The 21638-nt window shown below is 44.4% G+C and overlaps 1 protein-coding gene across 1 annotated transcript in view; it reads right to left on the bottom strand.

The window, feature by feature from the left end:
• Window positions 1–21638, bottom strand: part of LOC117141247 (glucose transporter type 1) — a 74988-nt gene that overhangs the window by 19002 nt on the left and 34348 nt on the right. Inside the window, 4 exon segments of the mRNA XM_033304613.1 lie at window positions 3742–3904; window positions 4078–4197; window positions 5586–5744; window positions 10460–10748. Coding sequence (XP_033160504.1) covers window positions 3742–3904; window positions 4078–4197; window positions 5586–5744; window positions 10460–10469 — 452 coding nt within the window. The 5' untranslated portion in view covers window positions 10470–10748.

The following is a 21638-nucleotide window of genomic DNA, read 5'->3' as shown; positions in this document are numbered from 1 at the left end:
TAAATCCAAATTGATGTGTTGGAAGTGTGTTGTTTATTCTAAGATGAGGGCTAATCCGAAGGAGTAGCATTTTTTCAAACAGCTTTGAAAGACATGTTAGTAAGCTTATCGGTCTATATGATGATGGCTGCGTTTTATCTTTTCCTGGCTTTGGAATCATTACTATGGTCGACTTTTTCCATTTTTGAGGGAAGTATCCAAGCTTGGCGATTGCGTTGAACAACAGGCAGATGTGAAGAATAGCACACTTTGGGAGTTCAATGAGCATTCTTGGAGTTATTAGGTCGTAGCCAGGCGATTTTCTTGGGTTCAGTTGCTCTTTGATAACCTTTGCTAGTTCACATGGTCGGAATTCAAAGGGTTCTTGAGGATCTAGATTGGCTGCTATTAATGGAGGGAGAATAAATGTGTTGGTAGAGGGATTTGGTCGGAATACATTTTGTAAATGGTCAGCGAAAGCACTGGCTCTTTCTTCATCACTTCGAAACCAGGTGCCAGAGGGACTTCGGAGTGGCATAATTGGCGCTATTGGAGTCTTTAGGTTTCTGTGAGCTCTCCAAAGAGGGTACTTAGTGCTGGTGGGAGAGAGTTGCTCGATATATGAACGTTGGCTGTTTTTTTCCTCTTGTTTGAGAGCATTGGTAAGCCTGCGTGTGGCTATCTTAAGCATGTGCTTAGTAATTGGTGATCTATTAGACTGCCAATCCCTTCGTAGGCGTCGTTTATCTAATACCAGCCGCTCGATTTCGCGATTAGTTTTGATGTAGTTTGGTTTTGCATACGTCACTGGCGGGGTTGAAGCCTTTGCAGCCGAAACTAAAATGTTTTCAAGAGTTTCCGTTGACTTGTCTATATCCTCCTTTGTAGATAATGCCGTCGTTAGTTCTATGTGTGAACAGACATACTTTTGATACCTTGGCCAGTTTGTTCTAAAATTTGTGAGTCTATACGGTGGGTCGACGATGTGGGGGCGAGTTAGCATATTTAGAAAAACAGGTGAGTGATCTGATGATAAATCTGCTAGTGCTTCGGCGGTGACCATGTTGCGGGGGACATGTTTAGTAATTGCAAAATCGATCAGGTCTGGGATTTTTCTTGGGTCTGCTGGCCAGTATGTAGGCTTACCCGGGGATACATAGTCTAGCTTGTTTTCTGGCTTCGTAAGCGCATTGTACAGTTGCTTACCCTTTGGCGACACAAGTCGAGATCCCCAATGGGTGTGCTTGGCGTTATAGTCACCCGCTGCGATGAACCTGTCACCTAGTGTGTTAAAGAATTCCATGAATTGATCCTCAGAGATTGGAAAGCGCGGTGGGCAGTAGACTGCGGCTAGAGTCGTTGAACCATTGTTGAGTTGTAAGGCTATGGACGTAGATTGTAAGTAGTTTTTGTCAAAATTGTTTAAGTGGTGGTGTTTTATGCGATTTCTGATGAGTATTCCAGTGCCTCCATGAGCTTTACCATCTGGATGATTTGTACCATAGAACAAGTATCCTGGTATATGAAAATTGTTTTTATTTGTGAGGTGCGTTTCTGATAGTAGCATTACGTCGATGTTTTTTTCGTAAATGAACTGTGTGAGCTCTTGTGTATGCCGTGAAACGCCATTTGCGTTCCACAGAGATATCCGTAGGGAAGCCATTATGGGGATTTTGAAGATACAAGAAGTTGAATCAGGATATTTTGGTTTTTCATGAGCTCTTGCAAAGTATTTTGCATGAACGTCATGAAGTCTTTCATGCTTTGCTGTAGGGATAGCATCATAGCTTCGATGCCACTTTGTTGTGTTTGTTGGATGTTTGTCGGTGTATGTTCGGAATGAGCAGTTCTTGTCGGTGGGGCGGGCACTTCTAGTCCGGATTTTAGGGCGCTAGCGAAAGAAATTGTTGGAGTAGTGCTTGGGACAGTTAGGGGTGGTTGAAAAATCGGTTGCGGAGAGTAGAAATTGACTTTGTTGTATGTATGTGCTGTGGCAATACGTTTGTTTAGGCGGCTCTTCAATTCTTTGTACACCACACAGCCTCTGTAGTTTGCAGTATGTTTTTCCCCGCAGTTACTGCATTTCTTCACAGACTTATCGTCCTTGTTTTTGGGGCAGTTTGCGGTAGTATGAGGTTCGCTACAGACAACACATACGGACTTAAGGGTGCAGTATGCCTTGGTGTGGCCGTATTCTTGGCAATTAGTACATTGAACTGGATTGATACGTTTGTGCGGCTCCTCCACGGTGATCCTCCGATGTAGCAAGTACTGTAAATTGTATATTGGGTGCACTTCGTTTTTCTTTAGTGCCTGGAGCTCTGGTTCGAGTTCTATTTTGAATAGTGGCTGCGGAACTTTGTCTTTGTTTAAAATATTAATAGCTGTCTTTGCAGAAAAGTTTTTGGCCTTCAGAGCCTCAATTATCTCAGCTGGTGTCACTGTTGCTTCAATGCCCTTAAGTACTACCTGTAGCCCTTTGCAACTTTTTAATTGGTATGTGTAGTAGTTTTTACCAGCATCATTTAGGTATTTAGTCACTATACGGTGGTCTGCTTCTGTTTGGATCTGTAGTTTTATTTCATGAATATTTCCTTTTTTAAGTGGGATAATGTGGAACTTGCTGTCACCAATCAAAGCAACGAGTTTATTTACAAGTGCATTTGTACTTTGTTCTCGTATGAAAATTGGTGGAGGCCTGGTCTTTTTTGGCTCCCCTACCGTTTTTTCGTTGGGTTGTTCGGTCGCAGAATCAGCCAAGATAGCATATCGGTTTGAATTATTTACTGCAGAGTTTTCATTGCCGTTGTTGGTTCGATTGATTTTGGGTTGATTACCTGCCTTATTGTTTTGAGGGCTGAGCTTTCTCTTGATTTGGATGTAGCGATCCATGCCAGTCTGCACAGTCGAAATCGACTTCTGCTTTTGTTTTGATTCTTCTTTACGTGCATTATTGTTGTTGCAAACGGTCAGTGCTGCTGAATTATTTACAGCTGGCACAGCGATAATTAGTTGGGCCGCTGACGGAGTTGATGTTGTGGCAGTTGCCAGTGAGGTCACTGCACTCGTTATTGCAGTGTTACAGTTACCCGGGACGGTCGTTTGGCGCTGCGAGAGGAGCGGGGTAGGAGAGGCGGTCTCTTCGCTCCACGACTTGTGAGCCGAAGCAGGCAGAGAGGGAGAGCAAGAACGCGGTCTGTCGTTCGCTGAGGGCAAAAGTTTCGAGTTAGTTGAAGGTGAGGGTGCTCGATCACCGATTTGCGGTGAGACGAAAGAAAAGTATGCATTGTTGCGTTGTAAAGAGAGCCGGCGCTCGTCTTGTTCACATTGTCGCTGAGAACGTATGTCGTTTTGATTCATTGTTCTAAGTCCACATATAACAATTACCAGAACAATATGGAATAATTATTTATTTTAGTAAATAATTACTATAGTCAATAATTGTTAGTTGTGCAAACTGCACTTTACACTTTGTGTTTAACTTTCACTGTACTGTTGTAGTTTTTAGAACTTGCTATTCGTAGCTTGAAAGAAACACGTCTCCACCCGAAGACTGTGGAATGCCGAATGAAGACTGTGGAATGCCGAATTTATGGCCGGCCACCCAGTCCTCCGGTCGCACCAGCAAATTAATGGCCCGTAATGAGCTCCTGGCCCCGAAGGCCACCGGGTCCATTACGAGGTCAAAGCCTCTAGCCTGCCAGCGGATCGGAGGACTCTGTGCCCAGGACTCCCCCGATTCAGGATCCACTTTCTACGTACTCGAGCAGCAATTGGCGCAGTGTGGCCTCGTCCTCGCCATGACATCTCAACCTAGACTCGCGGTCTCGATCATCCCGACTCGAGTGGCGCTGCCTTTTGGGGGCGTAGCTGAAGGAGTGGCGATAGAACCTTCCGTTGTTTATGTTGGCTCCTCGATAGGCGTCTATGGGTTCGCCGGCGGAGTGGCAGTGATGAAATAGCAGAATGGTTCTGGTTATATCTTATGATCTGGGGCGGGGTCAAGAGAATGTCCTGCATGGCGCTTGTGAATATCCAATGCCAATCATGGATGCAATGCAAGCTCCATGCAGGACTCTCCCGAAAAGGACTACCCACCTTCGGGTCGCAAACGCACGGGCGGTGAGGTCAGCTTGAGTTGTGTAGACGTTGTTGTGGGCGGAGTCTTACGTCGACCACCAAAAACATAATCGTAGGAATCTTCGCTCAAATTGGACACTGCCATTCGGGTGGGAAATTGTTTTAGAATTACAAATCGAGGGAATCAGACACCTTATTTTCGGGGGAGGGACAACAAACAAAGGACAACAGAGAGCGGCACAAACTTAACCGATATTAAACACAACAAACTCAAAAATAATACCACAAGCTGTTTGTTTCTTTTTTCGTTATCTCTTATACTCACTCTACACGTTTTATGCGATACACAAATATTGTTTAAAATAAGACAAACATTAAAATAAACATGGGAACCAAGGCAAATATTTAGATTGTCGAGATTTTGTCATTTTCATTTTTCATTTATCATTTGGTGGTTGTTGTAGTTTGTAGTTCATAGTTGTTGTTGAGTTGTTGGTATTTATGGAAGAACAGAGAGAGCACAAAATGTGGCAGTTTGTTAGCTGGATTTCGGTTTTCTTGTTGCACAGCACACACAAAAAGGCAGCTAAAGGTGGTGGACACACAGGTAATTTTAGCGTTCAAAAATTGTTGCAAAGCGGCCGAGAGAGCCATTACTCGCTTTTTGTTTTTTGGCATCGCTCTAATAAACAATTTCGTTAAAAAAACACACACAGCAGCGTTGGAAACTACTTGAAAAATTCGAAACTTTGAAATCAACCGGGTTCTTGTGGCAACACAAACAAATCTGTTATTTTATATAGTCAAAAAGTGGCAATACAAACGGCAAGCAAATATATAAAACTAGACAAATAGAGAGAGATAGAGAGTGTGTGTGGGAGAGAGAGAGAGAAAGTCGGCTGCGATATATAGTAATGGGCGACTGTAGGACTGATTGGCTTTTGAGATTTGACTGATTGATTGATTGATCGACTGAATGCTGCTGAAAATGCTAAACAAAAGTTTTGGGGCAAAATGCGGTTCTCGGTGGCGGTGAAGTTCGAGTGTAGCTAGTGGTGGGCGTACAGGGTTACACCTGTACAGGTGGACTATGAGTGTCGTGTTTCGAGTGGTGTGGTGGTCACGTGGAGCAGGCCGAGTGTATGCAGGTGTACGGTGTGTGGATGAATGAAAAATAAATCAACGAACCGACCAATCAAAGACCCAATCTACACACCAATTAAAGTTGCAATCAATTGGAAATGGCACAACAGAAAAGCAAAGAAAACCAAATCGGAAATTTTATACAAAAGGTGCAACAGTAACTTTTATAATGGGCGGAAAAAGCTACACAAAAACTCTGGCAAAAAAATGGAAATCAAACAAATAATGCCCAAACAAAAGGCCAAACACTGCAGGCAAACAACGGGGAGAACAAACAAACACAAACACAAATTGGCGCACATATGTACAGCACCCAAATATGCAGAAAGTAATTCAAAAAATCTTGGAAAATATCGAAAAGTCCCAAAATAATTGGCGGGCACCTGGAAACACGCTCAGTGGCTGGAGCACTTGGGTGGAACGCAGTGGCGGCGGTAGCGGGGGCAGCTGTCCAAACGGATCTTGGTCGTTCGAGATGGAAGACGTGGGCGGTGAGATCATCGAAAGGTCACCAATGGTCGCCATGTCATTATTCTGGCCAGCTAGAATCGTTCGTATGTTCGATGCGGGGAAAATAGAAGAAAAGCAATCCGTTAGGTGGATAAAAGATACTTATTTTAAGATACATTATAATGTCACATATCTCCGCAATCGATTTTTCCCACCAAGGATGGAGACCCAATAAATGGGCATTCGAGTTTGGAGCACCCCACCCCAGTTTTGTCCAGTGCAGCTGCAATGAATAAGAGTTCCGCAGGACTCGTTCTGATTCGAAGTGGAGCATGCAAAGGCTTTTAATTTTGTCCCGCACGTGGCAGGTTGGCCACAAACAGCGGCAAAAGAAACGGGCAAGGAAAGCTGAAGGCAAAGGAAGCTGCGGAGCAAAGCCAGGTAGCGCAAAGTAAAAGGTGTGCGGCGCCATATTTCGCACATAAATTGTATGCCAGCTCCGCAACCCCGGACCAAGGACCAAGGAACAGGGAACCAGGATGGCGGATGAGAGAACAAGGACGAAGGACTGCGGACAACGGACTACGGACTGCGGAGGAGGCTGCACGAGATGGCGTCGCATGCATGGATGCATACGCAAAGCATTTACGCCAACGCCTCGCCAGTCACGGACCCGAGAAAAGGAAAAGGACCCCGCCCATATATACATCTCTATATATGTATACAACGCCTTACGTGGGCGGGCGATCCGCAGGATTTGGCCAGGCTGCGTGCCTCCGCATAAAATAGATTTCTGTTTTGATTCCCTGGCAAGCGAAAGAATCGAGCGAGTACCGCGGAATGCAGAGATATATCCGGTTACCCTACAGGAAAAGCTAACTTGTTTATATAATTTACGAAAAGAAATCGAACTGTGTTGGCAGCGTAACTGAATCTTTTCTACACAAATTGCTCGCTTAATTCTCTTACATTTCACTGTCTTTTTGGACATTGGCAAAGTTCATTGCAGTTCGTACAAGGCTTCCCCGCAAAAGGATCAATTAGGGCTCAATGGCAGGAAATTCACCCTGCCTGGGAAACCCAACACAGTTTTCCCCCTTTTTCCGTAGTGCACGCTTTTTTCTCCATCCTTTCCAACTACTTTTTTCGCATTGGCCATATGTAAACCTTTGCAGGACTTAAAAAATGCCTCGTTGGCTGCGATAAATGTGCCCCTGGCTTCTCGTTGTTGTGGTTTTGCCTTAGGAACACCACTTCGTCCTTACACACACCCAACCACCCACTTGAGTCCACACACACACACACACACACACCGCAGTGGGCACACAACAACAGCAACACGTGCTGCTTTTTCTACGGTTCGGTATTTTGAATTTTTATTATTTGCAATTTGCGTTAATGTTGTGGAAAAAAGCATGTGGCTGTTATGGCTTTGGCTTTAGCTCATGTCCTTCCCCCCTCTGCTACAACTGCTCCTCCCCCCCTGCCCAGGACCCCTTTCTTGGCATATTGAATGGCCATTTGTGTCACACACAAGCACACACTTGCGTACACACGCACACACTAATGACCTTTTCATGGCCGCTCCATCCAGCGGATGAATGCAAGAAATGTGGGCAAATTATGGGCCGATTCAGATGGCGGAGGATCCTCCGTCCTTTATCCCTTCCTCGTTATTGACAAAATGATTTGTAAACATTTTGCGCATCATTAGTTGGCACTGCTCGCAAGATATGGCCTGCAGTGCCCCCATTTTCCACTGGCATTTAACCGATTAAAATCGTGCATGCATCAGGCGAATGTCGTTTCCTCGAGGGGTCGGGGGAATCCCAGAAACAGGGCAAAAAAAGAGTATTTATATCCACTGTACTCTTCATTTAAATTTCAAAATATATATGCTCGATCTTAAGTAATTGTGCCAATAAGATATGTTCTCTGATGCGAAACTGTTGCTCTTGCAAGTTAAATTTATTCCGAAGACAGCTTAATTTGGGAGGAACTAATTTATGGCTACTTCAAGTTTTCAACTAATGAGCGATTTTTCTCTCTGTGGCCGCCTTGCACCTGCTTAATGTTTAACTCTTTGCTGACACCGCAAAAAGAGGCAAAATAAAAGTAAACTGCTTCCGGCTTCAATTGCATCAATGGAAATGGAAGGCAGACGCAGGGAAGGAGTGAAGTTGCCGTCCGAGGAGTGGGCACGGAAACGAGGGGCAAGGTGGAGGGAGGCCGGGCAAATATTTGCTTAAATTTGTGCTGAGGTTAAGCTTTTTGTTTGCCTTGCCTTTGCGGAGGCTCTCGGCAGAGCCAAAGCAAAGTTGATGACATCCAGTGGCCTCCGCCGCAGTCTGGGGCAGTTGCATCCATGTCCTGCGTCCTGCATCCTGTCCCCTGACATAGAAAAATAGTTGTGGAGCACGGCCCAGGCGAATGCGGAGGGCAGTAGCTGCGTTTTGACTGCATGCCAAGGCTGATACTCCACTGACGATGCTGATGACGCAAGCAGTCAGCCATGCGAATGTGTGTGTGTCCGGGCATTGAGCAGTTATTCATGGGCGCGGAGGGGGCGTAAGTGCAGACCGCCTTCATACACGGAAAAATATCAAAAATTGCACATACTAGTAGCATACACATGTATGCAACACACACATAACCTGCCAGAGTCCAAACTTTATGGCCAATCAAGATGAAAGCTGATAGAGTCAACGGGAAAAGTTATTAGCCATGATGCCAAAGAAGATTATGGTTTGGGCTTCAAACATTGCCATAGAACATAGAAAAGAGCCTCCTGAAATGGAAACCCACTGTAGGTTCCCAGTTTTTTTTGCGGTGCACCAACTTGAAGGCCTGTTCACTGACAAAAGTTGCCTGCAGTCCGCAGCATGGACTGTTCTGGCAGCTATGACAAGTGGCCTCCAACTGGGCGGCCCAGGGCTCGTCCTGCCCATCGGGAGTAATCGGGCATTATGCCATCCTTGCGGCATAATTCTAGGCTGGCCACGATAATTGATACCCTTTGTCAGCTCTCGACGGCAAATCAAATTAGCGAACAGAATCGAAAACTTATTTATGCATGAGAGGCCGCTAATCATTTTTCAAGAGGGGAGTAATTTAAAATTCAATTAACGAGCCGCACAAACCGAAAGGGGCTTCCCGCCCACTTCCCTGATTTATAGACAGATAGATATCCTTCCACTCGGAGACGTAATCATGTACGAGTCCAATGATAAAAAGCCTTTTAACTCGGCTTCTGGGGGGCTTTTGTCTTAAGCGATTTGTCTACTAAATACATGATTGATTAAATGAAACGCACACACCTGCAACCGCAGATAGAATGCATGCTGTTGCTGTTGTGTGTTCATTAATAGGCTTTTGTCTCTGCTCACCGCAAAAATTATTGCTGCTCAAATGCACTTGAATGTGGCATTGTTTCGCCCTCTCCCCGATTGAAGTGCCTGCAGCTCAGACCGCAAAATCCTTAAATGCTGCATTAATGGCCATACGCACACACGTACAGGACACACAGACTGCCACACGGAAAGCCCTTGGCCAAGGATCGGGTAAGCAGAGTGACCTCACTGCTGCCCAGTCCACGCCCAGTCCGCTCGCAGCCCCTGCAGCGCCTCGGTGATATCACAAATTAAATACACTTGCACGTTTGCTTAACTCGAAATTCAACAAATATTGAGAGGGCGGCGGAATGGGGCGTGGCAGCTGCAGAATAGCTGTGGATAGCTGTGTAAGCACGTGTCTGGGTCGAGCACTTGACAATCAGCACTCACAACAGCCGGCAGTCGACGGCACTGGCGAAAAGGGATAGAACGGCGCAGGATTCGACTTTCGAACAGTGGAGCACACAGTGCAAATATTGCTCCCATAAGTTCTCAGGCGAGTTGAAAAAATTCTAAAATCTTTGCAGACTTGTGGCCAGAAGAGTCTAGTTATGAACAGTTAAAACTGCCTACTTTTAGGCATATTTTTATTTTCTTCAAAGGACACTTGGCATACTCTTGGACATAGATGAATATTCAAAGAAATCAGCAGATATTTCTATATTTAAAGAAAATATAGATTTATTTTTTAAAGGTAAGCAACGATTCATTTGAAATATTGATGATTGGTGGTAATCGCCAGGATACCCAGTGGCCCACCGTTCGGCAGATGGGCCTCCAGCTTGTCTTGGCTGTTGGCTTTTGGGATGCCGACGCCGCCATTGTCATTGCTTGTTGCTCTCGCAGATTCGCCGCATCCCGCATCCCTGGGCTGGCTGGGAATCTACGAGGAATATTGACATTGCGGGCAGCTGTTAATACAAGGCAAACTCTCCATTTTCGGCTTCTATCTATCCATCCGTAGCTGTTGTTTTCGTTATTCCCGACCGGAGTTGGCACGTATTATGGCATGTGTTTATTTGTCAACATGCCGCAGTTCCACTGCCCCCCAGGAGCACTCACCATCATTATACGGCGCTCTTAAAGCGGCATAACTGTTGCAGCACACACGGCGTATGATTAATTTGGCCGCCTGCAATCCATCAATGCGCGAGTTTGGGACCATAACGCTTCACGCGGCAGTTTAAGCATAACGATCTGACATTTTTCACATTATTAAAATCACTTGCGAACGAAGAGTGACGAGCGCGGAAAAGTTTAATGGATAAAATATCACGCATACGCGACGTATGGCACGTTAAGAATGATGTTCGCCATAAGTGCAAAGCATTTCCTTATAATTTTTACTGCAGTATCGGGGCATGATGTATGGCGTATTTGGGGGATAAAAGGAAGCCAAATAAAGCGAAACTTACCGGTGCACATAGGAAAGCCATTTCGTTGCCAGTGCCGTGAGAAAAATGTGAATTATCCTGCGCTTCTTCGGTTGCTGACTAAAGAACTTTCGGACTCGGATTCAAATCCTCCGCAGTCAAATCCAATTCTCGACCGACGTGTCTTCCCAGCTTCCTTTTCTGGCACAGCTGCTGGTGGATTGCGCCTTTTTGCCTTCCTGGCAAATGATAAAAACTGGCGACGCACTGCTAGAAAATATGCATTTTTAATGCCATAAATTAGTTTTGTCGTTTGCCGAGCACCGGAGAGCTGCAAAGGAGGAAAAAAGAGAAATAGGTGAGTCAGAAGTGCGCGAATGGGGCCAGCAGACTGCAGCTTTTCAACGTGGAGTTTACTTTCAAAGGGGACTGTGCATTCCTAGCACTAATCACCTGATTCCATTAGCACACCAGCTTTAATATTTGCTTTTAGCCAAAGTTGCTTTCTTTATTGAAACAATAATGCCTTAAAAACTACTACCAAAGTGCTTTGTAACTTTCAATGTTTCCAGAAGTTAATAGTACTAACAACTGACTGAAAATAAGTACTCATATTAAGCAGAACCAAGTTTTGATCAGTGGTTAAAAGGATTTTGCCGAATTAATTTGCAATGTTATCTTTAAGCTTTAAGCTGACATGCCAAGCGGCAAAATCACAGGACCGCATTTAAATTAATGCTGTCAGCACATCACTGGGGGAACTTCGTGCTCGATCCCTCCCCCATCGCCATCCCCACCCATTTCCGCACAGGTGTACGTACGGCTGCCAACTGGCAAAAGTCAAATTAAATTCTATTTTTAGGCGCCCAAATGCTGGTGAACCCGTCCGCTTCTCGTTTCCCATTTTCCATTTCCCATTTTCCATTTTGCCCCGCCGCAGCTCTGTTAATTACTCCATGAATTTGATAGTTTTCCATCAGTGCGGATCACACACGGGCCTGACGATAATAATGATGATGATTATGTGGAAAATGAATATGCAAATGGGGGAAAACCGTGCGAACCGAGTGTTCTGGCGAGCGGGGTTGCAAGACAAGAGCTCTTGAGTATATCGAATTCGGGCTGTGGCCCCAGAGTTATGATACCAATTAGAAGCCGGTTATCTGGCATCGAGCAGAGCAGCGATTTGGGATGAACCCGCTGAGCAAGCTCAAGCACAGACCGAACAAGGAAAATCTCTGCCAGTCGAAATGAGCTGGAAAATGCGTTGGCGGAAGGCGAAACAGCCTGCACTAAATGCGAGTGCACGGTGCAAAATTTTAGGCAATTTAAAAAACAGCTTTCCTTTAAATTCAAGATGAGATGCTGTGTACTTAATAGGAACATCCATCTGCATAGATTCTAAATTGAGTAAAATTTGAGAACAAGTAAAATCTGCTGTGCTAATTAGTGTTTCGCTGAGTGTAAATCAGGGAGCCTTCAAAGTTGGCTCTGCATCCCGGCTAATGATGCGCATGATGCGGCGGCATTGTCCTCGTGCTTGAGCCCCATTTCACCGCCCATTTCCCCGCCCATGTCAGGGAAATCAACTTTACTTCATCAGCAGCTGCATCTGCATCTTCATCTGCAGGACTGCGTTGCCCCGGCCGTATACCACACTCAAAGCTGGCTGGGCTTAGCCGACTTGACTTGGCTGGATGAATAGATGGCCTCCAACTGAGCGCTGCACCGCATGAAATTAATATTAATCGCAGCTATGCATTAAAGCCGCTTTTAGCTTCTAGCTTTTCCTGCCTGCCGCCCGCCGCCCGCCGCCCGCCGCACTTCCTTTGTTGCAATGTGTTTATTGTGAGTTTTATTTATTGCTCTGCGGTCGTGGCGGTTATTAAAATTGCCCCTGGCAATTTGTAATCATTAGGCATTTCGCTATTGCCCCTCCCCGGAAAGTCGCCACCCCCCTCCCATCCATCTACCACTCGGTTCTACTTTCACCGCTTTCGCTTTGCACACTTTTGGGCGCCCATTTGACGGGCGGCTGACAAAAGTCAGTGACATTCTACCCAAACTAATACCCCTGCACTTATGCAAATCTCACACAGACACTCCAGCGAAAGAGACGGCAGGCGGGCAGAGAGAGAGAGGCGAGATAGTGGCGAAGAAAGAGACGGCACTGTCATTTGCACATTTAACATCCTCGCAGTCCTGCCTTGCCATCTCCCTCTCGCTCCGCCGTAGTTGTAGTCCTGGCTAAATTTGAGTGGCCACTTGACTAAATTAATATGACACTGCAGGAAGTGCAAGTGGGCAGTGGGCAGGACTCCCCATCGCCGCTCGCCACACGCAGTTATCTGCCGCTGGTCCTGAGCTTCGGCCAACAGTATGAATCAGAGAACTGCAAGGGTGGCACTTTTTTACCACTCGACTCACACCCTACAATTTTGTGTGCGGGTGCTACCCGCCACGCACATCGCGGGTACTTACAAACACACAGTATAAATCTTAACATGCAGACAAGACACCCCGTTGTGCGCGCACCCGAATCAATACGGTGCTCTGCGTCGCGGGTGCCGATCACACACTGCCTAAAACGGGACGAGTGAGAAAAACACTTATGGGGTTACCGTTAAACACATGGGTGTTTCCAAAAATACTCGGGTGTTTCCAAAAATACTTGTGTGTCTCGTAGATAGGCGAGTGACAGACAAGATGCGTAACTCCATACGTTTACACACTATTCTTTCGGCGTGGCTCTAGACTTTGTCGAATACTTTGTAAAATATGCCCTTCATCTTATTATTATATATTATTATAATTATATATATTATATTATATTTTATTATATTATATATTATTAATATATATATATACCATATATGTAATTTAATTATTATATATATATATATATTATTATATATTATATATATTTTATTATATATTATTAACGTTATTATTATTTAAATATAGATTCTAGTAAAAATAATAGTAATAGTAATAATGCTAATAGCCGAATCTATGTACATAATGTCACAAAATTCATTTCAAAAATGACTTTATGTAAGATTATTTGTCAGTAGAGTATTCAGCTAGCGACGTGTGAAAAATTAATAAGGCAATGATTCGAAACGGGTGGCACCCATTGAAGAGCAAAGACATGAGCACGAAATTTTTCTTGGGTATTCCCTTTTACCCTTCATTTCTTATACCCGTCACGCTTCCACCCATACAAATTTTAGGCGTACAAAAAATGAGCAGAGAACTGCAGCCCGCATACAAAAAATGACGTGCGGCCGATCGTTGACTGTGCGTCCACTCACCCAAACGGTGATTGCGCAGCAGGCCTCGGGTGGTTTTTTTACTCGTAACAATAACACCACGTTGGTAAAACACTCGAGTATTTTGTGTTGCCGCAAGTAGGGTGTCAAAAAACACGGGGTGCCTAGAGTACCGAGTGTTTATCGGGTGGACGTAGAGTGCGAGTGGCGGGCTGCAGTTCTCTGGTATGAATAATCATGACGTCTAACTACTGCACCTGATGTGCACATAGAAGCATTGAAGTTGAAATAGCTCAACCAATAAGCTCTATTCAACGTTGCAGAGAGCGCACATCCTTTTGCTGGATTTGCGTCCAATAATTTGCGAAGGCATTTTCCACCTTCCAGAAGTATTCATTGGCACATGTGGCCCGTCGTCTTGGGCTGTCAATTGCCTTAAATGCAATTTAATTTTCCACCTGATGATGTCCTGTGTGTGAGGCCTTTGCACTCACGTGTCCTTTCCTATCACAACAAAAGTACCAACAGGAAAACCTCTTCGCCAAGAAGAAGAAAATGAGAAAATCCCAGCTGGATTGTCGCCGTTGCAAGCTCACACTTTTTCCTTCGCCCAGCCTGCGTCCTTCGTTTTCGTCCTTTTGCCACCCTCTGCGCCAGCGCCCAGCCTCCATTCAAGTTACCAGGTCCTTTGCCTGGTCCTCTTCCCTGGCCATGTCGCTGTCACACTTGGCTCGCAGTTTTGTGGCCAGGCCAGGGCTATGAAAATAACCATAAGGCAATTGCCCGGGCGGGCAACACGGTATCCTTCCCCTTTCAGGATCCGCAGCCCCATTCCACTGCAGTGGCACTCATAAGCCTTGAATGGTAAATGTCAAAGTTACTCCTTAGCGTAACATTCGACACATCGAGCGTTGAGGTGTGAGTGCGTCCCTGAGAGTGTGTTTGTGTGTGTGGGTGTGCGTGGGTACGTACACTGCGGTCAAACGCAAGAAAGCTTTATATCATTAACTTTTTGATACGATTTCTGAAGATTCTGATAAATAACTATCTTGTACTGAAGCTTTTCCGCCTTGCAAGATTGAGACCTATTTAAGTCCATTTATCTCCCATTTTTCGCAGTGCAGGTGGGGTTCCAGCTTGATTCTGTGCCCAGCCTGGATTACATTACACTAAGTTCTGTGCAAACACAGTTGGCGCAGTTCATTAACATGTTACATGGAGTTCAGTCGGTCTGGGGACTCGACTCGGTTCCACTTCGGATTTGGGATAGAGGACGCAGGATGAAGGATGTGGGATGTAGGATGCTCTTTGGGTCTGTGTTTGTCTTCGCAAATGTATGCGTAAGCACAATATGCCAGCCTATCTGGCTTTCTCAGTGTGTTTCTGCGAGTGTGTGGGTGTGGAGCAGCCCATATGCCGTATGCTATATGCTGTATGCCGTATTCGAATGTGTGTGTGCTGTAGCTGTATGCTTTATGCTTTCTGCTTTCTTTCCCATTTTCCCGATGCGGAAGTGTTGCCCCAGCAGCAGCAGGCCCCTCAACTTGCCACTTGAAAGTGGAAAGCGGCTCAAAGGCCGTGGAACGCCCAGTCTTGGAGTGTGTGTTTTAGTCTAAGCTGTGCATTTAAATGTAAAGCATAAATAATTAACAGACCTCAGAGCCGGGCTCACGAATGCAACTCGAAGGGCGGAACCTCTTCTCCTAATTAGGCGTTGGGGTTTCTAGATCACCATCAGCTCTATTCTCCAGTTAATTTGCAGTTTTAATGGGTTCTGCACTTGTGGCCAGTTGTGTATGGGGCTAAACTTTTAACCGAAATAAGGCAGCCAAGCCAAATTCATTCATCCACCCCAGCCACAGCCCCATTGGAGCCCCTTTTTAGATCCTGTCCCAGGGAACCTTGCAGCCAGCAGCCGTTGCATACTTTGCGGCGCAAACAAAACCAATCCCCAGTAGCCGCAGACCGGCCACGCCCCCTCACCATATATGTTGCACGTCAATGAGTCCCGAAACAAAACCCCAAAAACAACTCACACACAACCGTCAGCCACACACTCAGACAAGGATATAAATGTGCACAGGGAGAAATAACTCCAAAAAGGATAGTAAGGAACACCGAACTATTAGGCCTAAATATTTCGTATAATATAATGAATGTTATGTTTATATAAACACTGAACTGAACATATATATTTTTGAGAATGCAATAAGAAATGTTCCTATTTTCTATCTGCATCGTTGCAGGTCAGGCCTTTAAGCTCGCAGCAATTCGTTTTAATGAATCCATCTGCATCCACATGCACAGCCAGATCCACATTCACATCCTCGTTCTCGTCCTCATACTCATCCTCGTCCCTCATGCAGGCCACAGGATGCAGTGGGAAATGGAGGAGCAGGATGTGGGATGCGGAGGCTCGGAGTGGTTGCATCTCTGGCCGGAGAGGAACTGATTGTATCAACTTCCTAAGTGGATTTTGCAGTCCAACTGGCATTAAGCTCTTGGCCGCAGGTAATTTCGTATGAATGAAAAGCAAAAGTCTGCCCCGTTTTCCCATTTCCCATTTCCCAGTTTTCGGATTCGTATTGCGCTGCTGCAGTTTGTTTTGTTGCCCGACGACAATGACTTCAGCCTGAAGTCCTCACTCCAAATTCTGGCATTTGCCTACAGTGGAAACTCAGAATAAACTAACCCACAACAAAACTTAATCTAAGCACTGAAAAATGTGAATATATGAAAAGGGAAAATCCTACACTTGAACTACCCATCATCGATAAGTTGAATATTTTTAGTAGATAATACGGATTCAATTCCTTCTCACTACAGTGTCCACTGTAACTTTACATATGAGCAGCTAGCAATTCCTGGAGGGGTTAGAGGACCTAACTACCCGAATCTCCCCGAGCGTCAAATCACTGACATTTCATGCCATTTTGAGGTTTTCTGGTCGCGAGCTCCGCTGTCCTTGCCGTCGTCCTTTTCACTCCGGCTTTGCAGCCTTTTTTTCGCCTCTGTAGTGACATTGTCTTTTAATAAACATTGAAACCCATGGACGAGGAGCGGGAAAAGCGGAGAAGGAGAAAGGGTCCTGGGAATCCGCCGACACAATCCTCCTTGGTTCCGTTATGATTTTTGTTTGCCTGTCGAAACTTTGCTCGCCCTCTCAACTGCTTCTATATGCGACTTTTCCTGCTGTGGCTTTTCGCACTCATGAATTTTTGAGCGGCATCTCTGCAGTTGCCAGAAAACAGCAACTAACACCAAGTCCCCAGCCTTTCCCGCTCTTGCGCTTTTCCACTTTTCATCCCGCCTTCGCTTTGTCCGGAAAACTTGAAATAGTTTCAATGCAATTTTCATGATTCGATGTTTGGAGGAAGCTGCTGCAGTTTGGCTCCTCTTCACCTCAGCAGGTGTGCCACAAGCCAGAAGCGAGGAAATTGCTCTAAACTGGCAGAAAATATAATACCATAATCGGCAAGTGGCTTGACACTTTTGAAAGCCAATCAGTTATGGTCTCGATGTATATTTTTGAATAAACTCACAACTGCCACAGAAATGTACTCTAATTTGGAGTATCCAACTGGATACTAGTTATGTTATCACAATATGTGACTCATTTATATAAAACTCAACTAACTATTCTCTCGGTGTAGAAGTGATATCTAGCTATCCTCGTCTTAGATGCGTATCGAGGCACTCTGAATACCCGAATGGGGTTTCCAGAATGGAAAACATTGTCAAACTCCCAGAGTTCCCTGAGCCAATCAATCCGCACTTTTAATGGGAATTCGATGCAGTTCATAAAATTCTAACCGCCTTCTGGAAATTCTGTGCCAGAATCCGCAACCGACTTCTGTTTATCAATTTGCAGAAATTCCACATTTGCCCGTCATCGAATTTCAATTCATAACTTATTAAAAATGGAGCGCATACAGACATCAATTTTTTTCTGGCCATTTAAAGCACTCGAAAATATCGCATAATAAAGTTGAGTAAAAAATGTGCAGGCAATTGTTCTGATAGATTCACCAATAAATTGGATGGCATTTGTTTAGTCGCGTGGAAGGGCCATAAAAATCATAAACATCCGAAAGGTGGCAAAAACAGGTACAATAAATATTGGTCAAGATAAACATTAACAAATTTGGAAAATCCGAAAATTAACGAGCAATGGTCAGAGTTAAGATTAGATTTTATAAATTTCATAATTAAAATTCCGATTTCACTTCGTTACTTATGTGCAAATCCAACAAGAATGAGATTAACTTTTGCATGTCATGTTAAATCAATAATTTTCCTATCTGCACTTATTATCATGATATTTCTATTTTTGGAGTCCATTTCAAGTGCAGCTAGTCAAAAGTTATCTATTAAATCCAGAAAAACATAATCAAAGGTACATATATTGATTTTATGGTGCAATTTTGTGAAAGTGAGATAATATAATTTAAAAGTGCGTTGTTAAAGAAACACTTGGCATTGATGTGATAACACCTTAGAAAATAAACCACAATTAACCGCAATCTGTAATTGTATTTGCCTTCCGCAAACAAAAACCACTCGGCATCAACGCAAACTGTGTCATTCATAAAGTTTATGTTTGTAGCTCGGAAGTTGTAAATTACACTTATCAGTTGAGTTTGATTCGGTTCTAGACATTCTTATGAAATTAAATTTTTACACGATATCCACTATTTCCCTTCACAAGAAACATATAAATATTTAAAGAAATATGCAGATTTTTAAATTTAAACACATAAACATGAGTGTCAATTACCGTGACGCGTGATTTGTAATGATTTATTTTTTAAAGTTGCTTCAACAGAATGTTTTTTGTGTTTAACCGGTTGTATGTGTTACCCGATATTTACTGTAATCGCATCCGATTTATACGAGCAAAAAACCAATGAAAAAAAAGAGTAATGACAAGCAACGTTGAAGTTTGTGTTTGTTGTTTTTGCTGTCTCTCTGTTTGCACAATTCAATTCATCTTTTTTTTGCCGGTCGACGAAGGTTTTTAATTGAGTTGAGTTGTTGTTGTTGTTGTTATTGTTGTTGTTGCTGCTGCAGCATCGTGATTTTCGTTGTAAAATTAAATGGAAATGCAATTGTTTTTAAACGCGCAAACTTGCTGCAATATTCGTTTATTGCTTTATCTCGTCGAGTTCTTTCAACTTTACCGCTTTCTCTGTCCCTGTCTCCTTCGCTGTCTGTCCCCCTCGCACTTGCACTTGCTCTTGTGACATGTTATTGCCGCTTGTCGGAGTAAGAGATATGTCGTGCGGCAGAGGGAGGCAGATGCATTAAGATTAAAGACACATTCTCCCCAAGCTATCGGCTTACCTCTTATGTGCCTCACTGCTTTCTCGAATTAATTTATGTCTCGAAATAAACACGGAGCGATAGCCCCTAATTATTTATTGATACAAGTGATTGGCCAAAAAAAGAACACAGACGTTTTACGGTACCAGCGCACTTGAGATAGAGTCGATTAGCACTACGCGACTGATAACAAAGATTGGAAGGAACTACTACTGCACCAAACACAACACTAATTAGAAATGTTTACACCTAGACGAAAAACCGAAACCCGAAACACGCCGCTTGGAAGTTGGAAATGACTGACGGCGGCAAAGTTCCAGATAAAACTGAGCGTTAGGCTGAAGAAAAGTGGAGAATCAATGGCGCGGAGAGTGCGAACGGAAGAGAGTGGGAGACTGGGAGAGCGTAAGCCGGAGAGTCATTAAACCGTAAAACCTGTTGGTGATATGCTTACTGGCAGAGTGAGCGGTTAAAACAATGCGAAGGGTACGGAACAGGGAAAGCAATAGCGGTGTCGGAGAGCAGAAGGAAGAGAGTTCCAGGCGACGACTGGAATACACTTACAAAGATTCTGGAAAATGCATACTGAGCAACTCATATGTTATTTTCATATCTCACATTACGTCGATTATGTATTATGACTATTTTAGTTTATGATTCGCGGAACCCTTCAATGAAGTATTAGTTCATATGAACTCCTCTTCATAGTTAAACAAAGCAGCTGCATTTCAAAACTTGCCCATTTTATTTATTTAGTAACTGCTAGAAGCTCCTACAAACAAGTTTTCCATATTCCAATATGCATTTAGCATACGCCATGTAGTTAATTACGTATACGACGCGAGAACAAAACGAACTTGGATGTTCTGCGGCAAGGCGAGCGGAAAGTGAAAGCAAGGCTTACATTCGATTTCGATTTCCATAAGACGAGGTTACGCACCACCCAGCACCCACCACCCACTAGCCACCACCCATTTTGGGTGGCGCATTTATTATCGAGACAAGCTACTTAGTGTAATCGCATTTGTATCTGCAATTACGCGACTCTCGGGCTTTTGATTGTGAGTCGCCTCGGATTCCGATTCCGATTCCGATTCAGACTCGGATTCCGATTCCCATTCCGATTTCGGTTTCGATTGCGGTCTGTTATCAGGTAAGACCTTAATGCCCCACGAGGGTGTTGCGGCAATTAGTGTGCGGGGTGTCAACTCTCGAGTGCCGATTAAATCGTATCGAAATTGGATGGGGTTGCGTATGGGAGGGGGGATGTGGGTGTTGCCAGTAGCGCGTGCCTCTGGAGTATTTGCAATTATGTGGATGTTGATAGCAACATGCACTCGAGCTGGTGATTCGTTAGTAGTCACATTAGTCACACAAGGTGATTTATAGATCGGAGTTTCCAATTGCCATTCAGCCTATAATTTATAATAGGGTGGAAAGTCCTATCTATGTAAATATAACGAATTTGTTGCCTTATTATTAGTAAATATAGGCATTCACTTTGAAGTCAATATATACTTTGGCTGGGAAACACCACATGTGACCACTATCTTTCTGAAGTAGTTCTCAGCTTGGCCCCCAATAAATCCGCCTAATGTGTTCAGATAAAGCGCCATAGTTTAACGTTCTGGTGCACAAATTGTTGCTGGCGAGGATGCTGACTTTGAATCACTTTTGCTGCTCATTAATCTCAATTCGAAGGCTGCAAACGTTCCTTGGGAGTCCTGCGATTTTCCCACTCGTTGTCAGTGTGTGTGCCTCTGCAATTATTTATGTTGTTCATTTGTTCAACGGCCACGACAGCTGAACAAAAGGGAGGGGCGTGGGAAAAAGGGAACGGAGGGGCTAGGCAGAGGCGTAGGAGCAATAAAAGGCAGTCATGTCGTCGTCTTCTGCGATTCCATCTTCCGAGCTTGGACGTGGCCGAAGGGAACATATCATTTACATGCCAAGCCAGCCAGCGGCACTGCGAAAAACATTTCGCACAAGGAATCGCAATAAAAATTCTAATTTGCATAAATTTATTGCTTCCATGAACTGGTGGTTGTATAACTTGTTTGATCGTTTGGGAAAAAGAGGCTCCTTACTTGTGATCACTAACTTTTTAGGCACAAATATACATATTTCTGTTTATACTGTAAAGAGTATTTAGGTGCTCATTCATTGGTTTTTGTAAAGTCGGAAAGTGTATGTGAATGAAACACGGAGCACCACAATGACTCACCACCCAGCGACCTACCGCCCACCGCCCACCACCCGCTCCCCCCTTCGCGCACCACCAAGGATGGGATGTAAAGTTTAACACATAAACTCAAGACAATTTGTGCGCGTATGTGTAAGGAATAAAGGCAAAAGGCAAATAATTTACAAGTTTCTCCAGCCGAGAGCGGGTGGGTGGGGGCATGGGCGTGGACGGGGGCTGGGGATAGCGGATTGTCATGTGGCAAGTACGAATACAGCGAACTTTGGCAGCTCTCGTAGGCTGCAACAACAATTCACACACGCACACACACACACCGACGAGCGGCGGAAAGTGTGTTACAGCAAAAGTGTAAAAATAAATAATTTAAAGTGTGTGTAAAGGACACGGCTGCGAAAAACATTGGGCGACCATCGCCATAAAGCGC

This window comes from Drosophila mauritiana, chromosome 3L (genome assembly GCF_004382145.1).
Source record: "Drosophila mauritiana strain mau12 chromosome 3L, ASM438214v1, whole genome shotgun sequence".
Taxonomy (NCBI): domain Eukaryota; kingdom Metazoa; phylum Arthropoda; class Insecta; order Diptera; family Drosophilidae; genus Drosophila; species Drosophila mauritiana.
This window is presented reverse-complemented; position numbering and strand designations above follow the sequence as displayed.